The 15,592-nt window shown below is 41.5% G+C and overlaps 1 protein-coding gene across 1 annotated transcript in view; it reads right to left on the bottom strand.

The window, feature by feature from the left end:
* Nucleotides 1-2,817, bottom strand: part of CPA6 (carboxypeptidase A6) — a 200,230-nt gene extending 197,413 nt beyond the window's left edge. The window contains exon 1 of the mRNA XM_084864392.1: nucleotides 2,626-2,817. Coding sequence (XP_084720518.1) covers nucleotides 2,626-2,741 — 116 coding nt within the window. The 5' untranslated portion in view covers nucleotides 2,742-2,817. The remainder of the gene's footprint in view (nucleotides 1-2,625) is intronic.
* Between the last annotated feature and the right edge of the window lie 12,775 nt (nucleotides 2,818-15,592).

Here is a 15,592-nt window from a genome sequence, read left to right as displayed (position 1 = left end):
TTGCCCTCGGTATAGTAAATACTTAGGTCTGCTTCCAGGCACACGAGGGGGTGAGAGGAAGGAGAGGGCAGTGCCGGGTGCCTGTGTCCACTCACTGACGGACACTGTGTATCCGGGAAATGCTTGACCTGTGTTGGAGCCCTCGAAGCCCTCTGGCAGTGCAGTACCAATGCGTATTATTGGAAGTCAAGTTATTTCCCACATTTACCTTACTCCTTCTTCCATGTATTTTACACTGGATCTTAGCCAAAAGGCCAAGATACAATTTTTCCATGTATTTTAAAATTTCCTTCTAAATGTGCGATTTCATCTAGCCAGCCAAAAAGGCATTCGCTTTTGTCGGATTTTCATGTAGTTTCCCTACAATTCTTCCCCCCGGAGACACTTAGATGTGCCATTTACTAACGTTCTACAATTGGTGCTATACAACTGTGGGTTCATGGAGGAGGAGGACTGAGCTGAAAAGCTGCTCTCGGGGGACATGCTGCTCTGCCCTCAGTGTTCTATTTTTCATTCATGTGCAGAGGCCTGCGAATGACAATCCCATATTATTAGATCCAACCGAGACCTGCAAAAATATTTTTGTAAGACTGTAAGAAATAGGGCTGCTCCGTGATTATTAGCAATAACACCGGAACAAATTATGTAAGGGATTAAAAAATGAGGTGGCTTAGAACGGCAACAAAAATATTGCTAAATACTCTTCCACTATGTCATCCCATCAGGTTCTCATTCACGGAGGAGCTAGGCCTGTGGAAAGCAGTTCCTGAGTAAATAAAGAAAAAAAAAAAAAATCCTCCCAAGTTCACGCAGCATTTTCTTTGGTGATGAGAGAATAACAGCGGGTAAGTAAACCCCCCACTTGGGAGGGTGAGTGTGCTCTGAAACATGTCTTGTTTGAAGAAAGCTCTAGGCTTCTACCATGATAGACAGGTAAGGCTGCCCTCTTCCCTTTCTCATTGTTGCATCGTTTTTGCCCACCTCTCAGATGCCTGGTAATTTATACGTTCGGGACTAACTTATTATGTAGCAGAGCAGCCAAAGAGAAAACAGCAATTACTGCTTTCATCGCAGAAGAGAAAAGGCAGTGCAGTTTCCTCCGGAGAGTCCCGGTGGCTGCAGATTCTAGAAGGAAGGGAGCCAGCCTCAGCCTCATTTCCTCGCAAAGTGCACACACCTGCGCAGCTGAGCGGGCCTGGTAACTTGTCATGGAGGAGTGCCACACGCTGGCATAACCACGGAGGGGGCCAGGGCGAGTGGAGGAGTGAGGTCCTGGGTCACACGGCACATCTACATCTGTGACAGATGCTGATCATGTGGCCCGAGTCAGCTAGGACACTCACAGTCAACTCCTCCCACCCTCCGCCTGTACCATCAGCCATTAAACACGGGCCTCTCGCCCCAGAACTCCAAGGGCGGCGACAAATCACTGGACCTGTGTGTCTAGGAGACTGAAAAGCAGCCCTCATTCGTCCACCCCTTTCTGTCTTTCCTGGGAACACTGCGGTGGGAAAATCTGGGCTGGCATGGCCATCATAGTCCCCATTTCAACCAACACCCCTCCCGCAGCCTTGTCCCCTAAAACTGAGTTCAGGTTCTGAAAAGGGACTCCAAAAACCTAGGTTCTGCAGGAGAAGGCAAGCACAGCTCTTTTCCAGGGTCACGCTTATCCATGCTCTTGACACCACTCCTGGAGAGAACAGCAGATCTACAGGAAAGCTTTCCCCAACTGGTAATTATTGAGCGATAGTCAACGGCGTAAGGTTTAAGGTTTAAGACGCCGGTTTTCCTGCTCTGCAGAAAGGAATTGAACTGGAGGAGTCATTTAAAGTTTTTTGTTTTTTTTCCCCCAGCTCTAAAATGCAGGAATGCATAATTTTCAGATTCAAAGAAAGACCCCCTGCAAGTTGGAGCAGAGCACATGCTGTATGCACATCTTCCCCGCAAGCCTGCGGGATCACAGGACGTGCCGGTCCCACACCCTCTGTGCGCCCTGCGCCTGCTCAGGAAAGGCGCTTTACACACAAAGCACGCTGGCCCACAGAGGGAAAATGAATGGTTCTCCCCTTCTGCGTTTCTCCCTTCAATAAAAACGCTTCTTTTATTCTGCTTATTTTGAGTTGACTCGTTTGCATCCCTCGGATTTGGAAACCTTTCTAATAACCACACCGGGGACTAACAAGCATTAAAGCAAAAAAAAAAAAAGCACACTCAGTGCTTAAATGGATCACCGGTGAATTTCAACCCACTGCTCCCACAGAACGCTAAAAGAGAAGCTTTAGATCTCAGGTCATAATTCACGTGGTACAGCAGCTTCTCCCCCCGCCCCAGCATCCACCGAGGCAAATACAGCCAAATGCTGCCCGCAGCGACTGCAAAGACAGGGTGCCATTCACCCTGGGTCCGCAGGGCAGGTTGGCACACTGTGCAAAGCATGGAAAGCTAGACTCGCACCCTCCACATTCCCTCAGCGAGCTCAGCCACCGAGCTGGGAACTCACCACGCACATCTCACTTACTTCAGGTGGCCAGGAAAGTACCCAGGTTCACCCAGAGATCACCATGCCCCAGCCAGCCCCCTCACCCAACTCAAAACCGTGCAGGGCACACACGTGGCTGCACTTACCCAGCGTAGCGGTTGCTGTAAAGGTGGCTGTGCCCTGGCTGCAGGATCTTCAGAAGGATCAGGCACAGAGGCAGAGAGGCAGCTGGCTGGCTCCTGGGCTTCCCGGGGAACTTCATAGCGTTCCAGTGAGAAGAGCTGGAGTCCGTTCCAGCAGTCACCCGGGGCTGGGGGTGGCTCACAGCACCCCCTCCACACGCGCAGGGTCTCTGAGGGGGGGGTGGAGGGGAAGGCTTGGGAGTGAGCAAAATGTGACACTTCTTTCCAGCCACAGGATATTAAAAAAAAAAAAAAAAAAAAAAAAAAAAAAAAAAAAGTTTAAACGGCCGAGGAAGGAAAGTGGCTCTTCAGGCTTGGTCTTGGGACAGCAGCAGCAGCACACACAGCCCAGCCCGGCCCCCGAGCCCGCTCCTTAACCGGGCTCTCCTGGAAGGGGCTGGGCCTCCCCCCGTGCTGACTCACGGCAGGGGCTTGCTGGGTGCTGCTTCCTTTGGGTAACTCCTCTCTGGGTTTCTGTTGTTGTTTGCTTTTTGCTTTCCATCTTCAGGCTGCTAACTTTTTTTTGGCCAGCCTTTCCTCCTTCTGTTACCTCCTACAGCAGAGGACCCCAACCTGATTGCAAACAATTTGTTGGAGGGTGCGCTGAACAGGCAGGCACAGAACATTCCAGGCGTAAGGTTTTGATCGACCACGACGAATCTACGAATCCCACACCCCGAAATGCAGTGAAGAGCCGTGTGTGTGTGTGTGTGTGTGTGTGTGCGGATGCAGGGCTAGGCTGGGGCACATGGACATGAACAGCCAGCCCTGGTCCCGGGGCCATCTGTACCAGGAAGGTTAGCGTCTCTCCCCGGCTTCAGAGAGCTCTTACAGTTAGTCCACAGGACCAGCACCCAGCGCTGCGGCTATTTCAGAGGCTCTCTTGGGGGAGCAGGGGGCCTCTGAGCGCTTTACCACCTTCTCCGCACATTTGGAATTACTTAGGGAGCCAGACCGTTTAAATCAGAATTCCTGGGCGTGGGAGCAGGCGTGTAAAAAGCTCCTCAGGTGTTCCAATGTTCAGTCACCGCGTGGGCCTTGAGCGGGCTTCTCCAACTTCAACGTGCGTGCAGATCACCTGGGGAGCTTGTTAAGGATGCAGTGGGCTGGGGCTGGGGCCTGAGGTTCTGCAGGTCTAACAAGCTTTCAGGTGCTGCTCATGCTGCTGGTCCTTCAGCCAAACTTGGAAAAGCAAGGTTTTGCTTCAGCACGAGGCCTCCTTTTTCTTCTTCTCTCTCCTACGTATGGGTAGAGGGAAGCCTGGAGCAAACTATTTCCTTCTTGTCTTTCTAACATTGGTAACGAAGAAGGCTTTTTAAAAATTATTATTATTCCCCTCCACTTGCTCTTACGCATATACATTTGGAGGCACGTGTTGTGCTCCAGTAAATAAGAATGGTGTTGTCTAGGGCAGTGTTTCCCAACCTTCTCTCATGATGAGAATCACCTGGTGGAGTTGTTAAAACACAGATTCCTGAATCCCAACTAAGAAGTGCTAAACTAGAATTTTTGAGAACATATAGGTAAAATTGCATACCTAACTTAGTGCTCTGTATATAAAATCTGTCTTAGAGCACTAGTTAAGTATACAATTTTACCTATATGTTCCCAAAAATTCTAGTTTAGCACTTCTTAGTTGGGATTCAGGAATCTGTGTTTTAACAACTCCACCAGGTGATTCTCATCATGAGAGAAGGTTGGGAAACACTGGTCTAGGGTGCCCCTTGTTATCCCCTGTGTCAAATTCCGTTCATAGTATGGAAGAGAGTGTGAGCCAACATCTATCCCATTCACTCATGATCTTTTCAAATTTCATGAAGAGTCGTGGCCAAGAACGCCGGTCCCTCCAATATCACAGCCAGGGCACCTGTTTGGAAGAGAAGCCCCAACTCTCTCCCCATGTTCTCCACCTGGAGGGCTGAGCCAAACTCACAGGAGGTGGGTCCTTACCAGAGCTCAAATGCTGTTCACTTGAACCTCTAAGGACCAGGTTGTCTTCATCAGCCCCTGGATTCGTTTCGTGAATCTCTTCCTTGAGTCCCCCTCCCTAACACCTGCCATGCCCTCTACTGGGGAGCATCCACAGCACATGGAGTTTAGGTGTTTGTCTGATTTCCTCACAAGGCTGCCTTCTCCTTGAATGAGAACTGCACCCCTTTCACCTTTGTGTGCACTTCCTTCTGTCTCCTGGAGGGAGCACCATGTTCACTGAAGGTTAAAGGGCAACATTTGTTGAGTGAATGATAAACCTGGGAAGGGATTCATTCAACAAGCATGTACTCTGTGGCTTCTGTATCCAGAGAGAGGAAAGGACATCAGGGCGGCAGAGAGCTCTACAGATGTCTTTGAATAGTGGAAGTTTCCAGGTCTCCTGGTTTTGTTTCTTGTTGGTTTATGTTGTTTTTTCTTCTTCCTGACTTCATGGCCCAGTGCCTTGGTCTCTGTACGCTGGTGAAGCTGCTCTGCAAGGCTCCCAGCAATGCTTCCTGAGGCTTTTTTTTTTTTTTTATGAGACCAAGAAAGCCTATATAACAGCCAGTGAACTGTTGAAATAAGGGGTTACTGTGTAAATAAAACACTTCATCTCTTTGCATTTCATTATGTCAGAACAATGTATAAATCTGTCATATTATATCACAACATTAAACTAGGAATGTTCAGGCTCTGACTGGGGATTAAGCTCATCCTCAAATCATTCTGAAGGATTGGATCCAGTGAGCATGTTCAGCAAAGGCTCTCCAGACCCTGAGACCAAGGTAATAATTTCCTGGACCATCAAATATGCAAGAGACCCTGGTGATATCCTAAAAATTCAGATCAAAGGGAGGTTTTCAAACAATAGAAGCCATTCTTAGCAATCTTCCTCTGCTTTTCTAACGACCAGGTTATCTGATCAAACTTCTCTTAGAGTAGATAAGCTCCCATAAAATGAGTGATAAATGGAGTTCATTTAGCAAGTGGGAGGAGAAGATGAATTCAAAGATAAAAGTCCCGTTTTTAAGGCACTGAGGGGGAGTGAATTATTAAACCAGTTAGAGATTTAGAGATGGAAAAATGAGAATTTCTATTTATTGGCTATGCCCTTGTCATGTTTTAGTGTAAGAGTGAATTTTATTAAAAGAAATATTAGCCTGCAGAGAAAAAAAAAAAGGAAATGACACTAGGGAAAGAAAAATGTCTTCCTTTATTTGGGTCCAATTGGTTGATGATTTTAATATCCTTTCTAGATCTGAAGTTCTATGGTGTTCTGGGGAAGATTTTGAAAAATTGTTTTTTAAGTATATGAGTGAGAGTCATGTGGATTTATGTGGGTCAAGATATCTGGAGGAAAATATAAATGCGTATGGTTGAGTTTTGCTGTACAGGCAACCCTCCCATGGCAGGTGGTTTTGCGTTCATTTCTCATTGCTTTATTAACAGAGTTATATTGCCCATCAGGCCTCTTTTATGGCTTCCTGCCATCCTTCCAACCTGTGAGGAAATAGCAAATGTAAAGTTAGGCTCCTGCCTCATGCATCTTGGCTACTTTGTGAGAAATGTTCCAATGCTTCCTTTACACGTTGCAAAGGATTGTCTGTGATTCCCTTCTCCAGTGCCATCAGCTACTCCTTCTTGCCCCTACGTCTTTAATTTTTTCCTTGTCAACTTCCATATCTCTCCCATCCTTAAACTCAAGCTCTCTCTATTCCACCCCCCCCTTTTTTTGTCAGGCTTCTCAAAAGCATTCTCTTTAACCCAGACAATTCACTTTCCATCCTGATGAAACTTTCTCTTAAAGATCAAGGGTAATCTCTAAGTGAAAAACTCTTTGTTATTACCCCAATCCAAAGTTCTCACCCCACTCAGGTTTCTAAGGCTGTTTGCCACCTTTTCTTTGGATAGGGGAGGTTGTCCTCCCCTGTTTCTCTTTTCCCTAAAGTTCTTTCTCTATTTTTTGGCCTGCTTATAAAGTAGATGCTTTATGGGGCTCTTTCTCTGACCTTCTCCTCTTCTTGATGTACTGTGTGCAGAATGGGCTGCCACAAGTTCATGGAAGAGGTTGACTTGAGCTGGGTCAGAAAGGGATGAGAGGATTTGGCTGGATAGAGATAGGAAGGCAGAATAGAGATGACCGTTATTGTCAAGGAAGCATTATAAACACAGAAGACATGGTTCCTGACTTTGTGACTTTTGGTGCCAGTGGAGGGGCTAGATAGAAACACATAGTTACATTTAGTGGTTCAATTAATGATGTGCAAGCTAATAACAGATGCTATGATAGTGAAGGGGGAGTGGGATCACATATATAGGATGTCCTGAGGAAGTGAACACTTAAACCAAATACAAGAAAGAGCCAGCTGTATCAAAAGGGTGGTGGTGGTGTGGATGGAGTGAGAAGTGGGGACAAGACCATTTCAGACACAGGGAACAGTATATGCAAAGAAGTCCTGTTCAGAATTTATTGTCCTTCCTATCCTTATGTCAAGACAGGATAGAGTGACATTCAGGCTCCTCAGCTTGTTATTTAAGACCCTTGAAAACTTTCATTTGCATCTCTTCAATATTCCCTGTATACTCTGTATCTTTTTCTTCCTTTGGGTTTGTCTATGTTTCCTTGATAATAATAATAATGGGCATCTCTAAAGAGCCTTCCTATCCTCTATTCAGCCAAATACTTTCAGCCTTTCAGGACTCAGCTCAAGTCAGTCTCTTCCATGAGAACTTTCCAGTGCAAGTGTGTCTATTGTGTTCACCTTCTTTGAACAGACAGTGTTCATTCATGTATACCATTATACTCCAGTGTGTTGACAATGCAATATATTCCAGTGTGTTGACAATTCAATATTACTACTTATTATAGAGTCCTTGAGGGCAATCACTCTATTGTGTTCATCTTCAGATTTCACAATGCCTGGGGGACAGCTGGGTCCACAGTTGACGTCAACTGACAAAGCTGTTGGATTGCCTTTTAGCCAGGTGCTCATAGAACCCGTTAGCTGTTCAGAGAGTCCATGTCCAGAACCCAGGCTACACCCTTGTCCTTGGCCAGGCCTCTCATAGAAAGTCTTGCTTGCTCAGATGAAAGAGCAATTGGAAGAGCAAATGTTACTGATGGACAAGCCTATGATTATTTTTTTTAAGTCTCTGTAATTATGTTACAAAGATATTTCATAGAATTCATAGAGCAAAACCAAAGCATGGTAATGTAGGAAAGTGGGAATGAAGAGTTGTACTGCTGATTCCAAGCAGCAGGAGAGACTTACCCATCGTCTCCCTTCCTATTTTCTTCTTCTTTCTCTCCCTCCCTCTCTCTCATTTTCTCTTCTGCCAACCTTCCTTCCTGATCCTTGTCCCCAAGGCGTTAATGAAGAAATAAGATAGGGAAAACATAGATAAAAATACTATAAAGATTACTATTTCAAATGACAGAGAAAGGAGGTTTGTGTTATACCGTTTGTGACTTTAAGCATTTTTTATGAAAATTAAGAGAAATTTGAGATATATAGAACATGAGACAGAGATTCAGAAAGTTTGGTTAGCTCTAACCAGTTTGGCTCAGTGGATAGAGCATCGGCCTATTGAATGAAAGGTCCCAGGTTTGATTCTGGCCAAGGGCATGTACCTTGGTTGCAGGCACATCCCCAGTAGGAGGTGTGCAGGAGGCAACTGATTGATGTTTCTACCTTTTTATCCCTCACCCTTCTTCTCTGTAAAAAAAAAACCAATAAAATATTTATTTTTAAAAGAAAGTTTGATTAGAATAAAGTCAAAAGAAATATTAAAGCAAATGACTGAAGGGCTACTTTCCTGTCCATTTGCCTAAGGCAGTAGGGAATGATGAAAAAAAAAAAAAGAACAGAAACAATAATGACAGGAAAGACTGTGATGTAAATAAAACTCTTACAAAAGACTAAATCAAGAGGACATTTCAGATATAGCAAAGATCAAAAGGATAGGTGATAGAACCTGTCGTAAGAAAGAAAAACTGTTGAGAGGAATGAAAGAAGTCCAACAGGTAATAATTTTTATCTTCAGACCTATTATATGCTCATAACGGTTGAGGGAGAAGAACGTTTCCTTGGTGCTGGAGGACAGAGAGAGGAAAGGGGGTCAATGGGGGGAAGAGGAACATCTGTAATATCAACAATAAAGGTAAATTTAAAAAAAAACTAAAGGAGCTCTGTTCTGATTGGTTTCTAGTGATAAATGAGTATACTTTGAATATTCCTAAAATTCCAAGACAATAGGAAAGTTGAATAATACTTTCAATACTACTATTTTTAAAAAGCACGCTTGCAAAGACAAACTCAGAAAAATTTTAAGAATCCAAGTTCGTATAATTAAGGTAAACGTTTGGCAAACAAGACTAGTTGAACTCACTACAGACTGATTCATTTGCCTCTCAGCATAACCATTATGGCTTGTCTCATTTTCGGTTCTTATAACAGTATTTCTTGTGTCGCATAATCTCACACATCTAGGGGAAATAATGAACAACATAAACTGATGAACAAAGACAGACCCGGAGACAGAGAAGCAGCGATCAGACTGTCAAACCTCAGCGGGAAGGTCAACCTTATCATGACCACTCGTTAGGCTTATATGCATGCACACAAGTCCTTTTAGGACAATAGGGAGGTGGGGGCATATAAGCCTAACCAGTGGTCAAGGACAATAGGGGGGTGGGGAGGGGTTTGGGATGGGAATGGGAGGATAAGGACAATTATGTGATACCATAATTAATAAAGAAATTATAAAAAAAACTAGTTGAATGATTTTGAGATAATAAAAAAGCAATATTTTCTCTAATTTGTCAATGGTAAGTATAATATAAAAGCACTTTTAAAAAATTCTCTTTGGGCATGCTTTCTGTAAATGTATACAGCTGTATCAGTTGGTTATGAAAAAAATGTGTATTTGTGTACAAGTAAATTGAATCATGATTTTAACATGTTATTTCAATAGGAATCATGTTTTATAGTATGCCAGTTTGAGATAAGTTCCAAGTTCTTTAGGGAACTTAATAAAAAGACAAATACCAAATTGAAGAATGGGCAAAGGATCTGAATAGACATTTCTTCAAGGAAGATATCCAAATGTCCAATATGTAGATGGAAAAAAATGCTCAACATCATTAGTCATTAGGGAATTGCAAATCAAAACCACAATGAGATACCAGCTCGCTCACACTAGGAAGGCTATAATCAAAGACAGACAGTAATGAGCACTGGCAAGAATGTACAGAGCCCTCAGGCTTTGTTGGTATGAATGTAAAATAATGCAGCTGCTGTGGAAAATGTTTTGTAGTTCTTCAAAAATTAAATACAGCTCTGACCAGTTTGGCTCAGTGGAAGAGCATTGGCCTGTGGACTGAGAGGTCCCAGGTTTTATTCTGGCCAAGGGCACATGCACAGGTTTCCAGCTGGATCCCCAGTAGGAGGCGTGTAGGAGGCAGCCAATCAATGTTTCTCTCTCATCATTGGTGTTTCTATTTCTCCCTCTCTGAAATCAATAAAAATATTTTTTTAAAAATTAAATACAGAGTTACCCTTTAATCCAGAAATTCCTCTCAGGGAAATTCAATCATATTTTTATACCAACACCTGTACACAAACCTGTACAAGCTAATAAATGGATAAACAAAATGGGGTATATGCACACAATAGAATATTTGTCCCTAAAAAGGAAGGAAATACTAATATTTGCTATATCATGGATAAACTTGAAAACATTATGCTAAGTAAAAGAAGCCAAACACAAAAGGCCACATGTTGTGTCATTATGTTTATATGAGATGTCCAGATTAGGTAAAACATATAGACATAAAGCATATTATCCGTTGCCAAGAATGGGGAGTGGACGCTAATGGGTATGAGGTTTTATTGTGGAGGTGATGAAACTGTTTTGGACTTGGATAATGGTGGTAATTATACAATCTAGTGACTACACTGAAAACCACTGAACTGTACATGTTAACACGCTGATTTTTATGGTACGTGAATTATATCTCAATTTTAAAAGGGTCTTTAGGAAACTTGAGACCTTAGGCTGATTAAATTTAATGAATTAATGGTTAATCACTGGACACCTACATTATTTCTAAGTAAGAACATGGATAATTGATTACTAAGTACCAGGTATAATTTGTGTTTATATGATTTTGCTTTTAATATGCTATAGATGGGTATATCTTTGGTTACTTTTGCCACTTTCAGAAGATATATAAGGCTGTAGCAAGTATGTATCTGTAAAAAGTTGTATTATATGTATTTATAAATTCTACCTATTGACTAAACTGCTGATTTGTGACAGTTCCTTATAATCCACTTTCACATTTTCTCTGTGAAATACGAGTTATTTTGGTTAAAAGATTTTTTTTTAATTGTCTTTATTGTTGGAAGTATTACAGATGTCCCTTTGTTTTAAAAGCTTTAATTAACATTGGTGGTTAAAACTATACTAGGAGCCATAGTGACAGAGAAAATACAACTACATATGTGCTCTTGTCTTTCAAGAAAAAGAGTAGATTTTTCTTTAAAAAGTACTTCTCTGGTTTTTATTGTTGCCCATTTACACTCTTAAAACTTAGTGAGGTCTCCAAGGAGTCTTTTTTTTTTTTTTAAATATGGGCTATAGCTACTGATATTCATTATATTGGAATTAAGACTAAAAGTTTTAAATATATATATTTATTGATTCATTTGAAGATAGTAATGATAGAGCCTTGTATGCAAATAGCATCTTATGAAATTAGATTTTGTGGTCTTGCAAGATTTATCCTAAAGTACCAGTATGTTCCGGAATATTAAATGCACAATGACAGGCAAAGCTTGGAATGTAAATTTTATTTGCCTTGGTTTATAATACCTGAGTCTGAAAAGCTCTGGAATGCGCTAAAAGCTTAGCAAAGTTTGCTCACTGTGATGGGATTGCTTCCTTCGTTTACTGTTTATTGGTTTTACTTACAATATGAAGGGTTAATCTTTATGCCATCTGCCTACATAGCCAAGATCGTCTTATCAGAGTAACTTTCTGTGCTTCATATTGACATTATTACATCCTGGATTGTTTAAGAGAACAACCACAAAAAAGACGGTGGTGAAGGCCTGGGGTGGGGCAGAAACACCGGGTGGAGGACAAGTGGGGAATAGGGGGGGCAGCCACCTATAATACTTTCAACAATAAAGATTAAACAAGAGAACAAAGAACCCTCACTTCTGAAAGAGCTAACATTACGCAATTATGTTACCTTCTATTTTTCTTTTTAATTTTTATTTTTTGGTCCCTTCAATTAAATAGGGTACGAGTATTATTTCCGAGGCATCATGGTTTTATCTTAATCAAGTATCCAAATCGCCTCTCATAATAATTTTTATGTTTGTCTCCCCAAATAAACTCTCAATATAAAAAAAAAATAAATAAAGTAAAACTTTTAAGATATTTTTTGCCTCTGAAACTATGTTTCTGATTTCCCAGATGGCCCCTGTGAAAATATAAAGACTTATTCTTTTATCTTGTAAAGTGCTGGAAATAATTAGTTTTTTTAAAAAACATATCGCTATTCCACCGAAACCAGTTTGGCTCAGTGGATAGAGCATCAGCCTGCCGAGTGAAAGGTCCCAGGTTTGATTCTGGTCAGGGGCATGTACCTTGGTTGTGAGCACATCTCCAGTAGTGGGTGTGCAGGAGGCAGCTGATATGTAGATGTTTCTCTCTCATCAATATTTCTAACTCTCTATCTCTCTCCCTTCCTCTCTGTAAAATATCAATAAATTATATTTAAAAAATAAATTAATTAAATAAAATGAGAATAACTGGCCTCATTTTAATATATATATATTGATATTCCTAATGATGGTGCCTGAGAAGAGTTGCCAAATCAAAAGAGATGCTTATCCTTCCTTCAGTAACATCTTTATAAGTAAAATATTAATATTTCTGAAATTGCATTTGGGGAGTTCAGAGAAATCTGTCAGTGTCTTTGCTGTCCATGACATGTTTCTTGGGGCTGTTTTGCCTGGCAATAGTAGGCATCAACAATAAAGTGTTATTAATCATAAATTTCAGTTATTATTTAAAATGCCATTGTCCATAAGCTCATTCTTCATTTGAATGTAATATCTTCTAGGTCAGTGGCTCTCTAAAAAATATATAGTTTGGGATATACTATTAGATGCAAGCATGTAGTCTTATAAAAATGCATATGTCTAGATTCCACTTCAGACTTATTAAATGTCTTTACTGGATACTCTTGGAATATTCTTTGCATATGCTTTGCATATTGTTGGTATGTTATGTGCTTGATGTCTCAGGATTATTAGTTATATATGAAAATTATTTCCTCTGTAAAAGTATGGTCATCTAATTGTATAAATTTGATGTCACATTCACTGACTTCTTGGAAAAGAGGCTTAATTATGATCCTTACAGACATTTCACCAAAGTGTTTTGCAACGGCTTTACTATCTTGTTTTTCATGCCATACGCTAGTACACAACCAAATTTCTTGTAGTTGCATCATTCTTTTCTTGACGAGCTTTTTATTTTTTAATTTTATTTTTGCATCCTTCTTGTTGTGAATTCTCACTAGAACTTTTACATTTGAAGATTATTATAAGAAATGAACCCCACAACTATTGTCATCTCTAGACAGTCTTTGTCTTACTCGGATGTTTTCATGCTGCAGAAATGGCAGTTTGAAAAGTCATCAACAGTGAGTCTGGTCCTCCTCCTTTCTCCACATCAGACTGGAGCTGTCTCCTCCCAGCTTCTGCCCCAGCCCCCTCATCACTGTTGGTTCTGTGCCCTTCCTTTTCCTGTCCCACGCCAAAGGTTAACTGGCCTTATTATTTTCTCCCTTGTTCCGGGGACTCTCTTCTTTGCCTGTTTCTTTTGGTTCTTCTCTCTCCTGTTCCCAATCATTAGTTCTTTATTATTTGATCTACCCCTTTTCTCTGATCAGGGATCTTTTTCCTCTCCCCACTCCGCACCCCCCACGTCTTTCCCTTCCAATTGTCACCCTAATCTTTGACCCCTTTCTATTAATTCTTTCCAGTGAGGGCACTCCCATTGGCTCCCTCCAGACTGTCTCCACGTTTCCTTCAGTGTGAACGCCTTAGTGCATCATAAGCAAATTCTCATTTGTCCAGGTTGCATTCTTAACTCCATTTGGCCTGCCTGCTAGAGGAGAAAACGTACTCACAAATGTTATGCAACTGTTTCTGAGTTGTGGACACGGGATCCACAAGCTGAAAATCAATCCAGTGCTTCCCTAAGTGCTCTAAGTGCTTCTCTGAATTAAAGGAAAGCATCAAATGTCCAACCAGAATTTCAACACCAAAGTTAGCAGCTGGTGCATAAAGACTCTCACAGAGCCTCTTGTTATCTGAGTTAGGCCTTCCTTCATTGAACTTTATTTGAAACGTGCAACCTGGCATTAAATTCACAGCTGTGAGATTTCTAGGAGGGAGAAAAATATGGTGTGGATAGAGTTACGTCAGCTACCTAGGAAATAAAACCTATCTGTGATCTTAATTCTTGGGGCAGCCTAAAGTGGTGGCCAGGACTGTTTTCAGAACTTCGAGGAAAAACTGATGTAATTACATTCTCCAGGGCAACCCTTGAAGAATTCAGTTTAGAATTATGCTGCTCACCTATTTGGTCAGTTGCACACGGATTTCCACCCTTTTCTTACCCCCAAACCTTCTCTCCCCACAAGCTTCCTCAACTTAATATACAGAAAAAGCTGTGTATACACTGGGCATTGTTCTAACCAAGTGTGTCCTAAACTTTGCTGCTCTTTAGATTCAGCAGGGGAATTTTAAAAATCCTAATCACAGTGTCTGGGAAGAGAACCAGATACCACTATTTTGAAAAGACTCTCAGCTGATTCCTAAATACAACAAAGTTTGGAAACTATTATTCAAAGTGATTTGTCTGTATCGACTCACTGTCTTGGCTATTACCACTCAGAGGTCTCAGACCAACCCAGATCTCATGGGTTGGCCAATACAGTCCTCAGTGTTACAGATAATAACTTATCCTCCTTCATATACTTACTCTTGTGCTCTTTTTTCCTAGCAAACTGCACTTCCACAGTTATTTTCTCTTGGTCCTTGTTTTAGCTTCTCTTTTTCCTGTCCCCCTAACATGAATGTGCTAGAGAATTCAGCTCTTGCCTATCTCTTACCTACCTTACATTTATCCCCTAGATCAGTGGTTGGCAAACTCATTAGTCAACAGGGACAAATATCAACAGTAAAATGATTGAAATTTCTTTTGAGAGCCAAATTTTTTAAACTTAAACTTCTTCTAATGCCACTTCTTCAAAATAGACTCACCCAGGTTGTGGTATTTTGTGGAAGAGCCACACTCAAGGGGCCAAAGAGCCGAATGTGGCTCGAGAGCCGCAGTTTGCTGACCATGTCCCTAGATGAACTTATCCAGTCTCATGGATGAAAATGTCATTATATGCTGACAATTCCCATATTCCCATATTTATATTCCTAGTTCCAAACTTCCTTCTAAATTCCTCATGCCTAAATACCACTCCCTATTCAATATCTCCATTTAGATGTTAATAGTCAACGTAAGATAACATACCTAAAATATGATCTGTGGTTCTAGTCTAGTCTAAAATAGGATCTGTGGTTCAGATGTTTCAATTTCAGTTGATGACAATTCCGTTATTTGAGTTGCTCAGATGAAAAAGAAATCATTCCTGACCACTCTTTCTATGAGCACATTGAACCAGTCAGAAAATCCTATTGCCTCTACTTTTCTAAGTATTTGCAGAATCCACCTACTCATATCACTTCCACTGATCCCACACTGAGATGAGTTGCCATCATCTCTCTCCTATATCACTGTGAACACCTTCTCACTGTTCTTACATTTATCATGCCTTCTTGTGGTCTATTCTCAAAACCGCCACTGGAGTGGTTCTTAAAGA

The sequence above is a fragment of the Pipistrellus hanaki genome (genome assembly GCF_964339955.1).
Source record: "Pipistrellus hanaki genome assembly, chromosome: 17".
NCBI classification, from domain to species: Eukaryota; Metazoa; Chordata; class Mammalia; order Chiroptera; family Vespertilionidae; genus Pipistrellus; species Pipistrellus hanaki.
The sequence above is the reverse complement of the archived record's forward strand: the minus strand, read 5'-3'. Positions and strand labels throughout refer to the sequence as shown.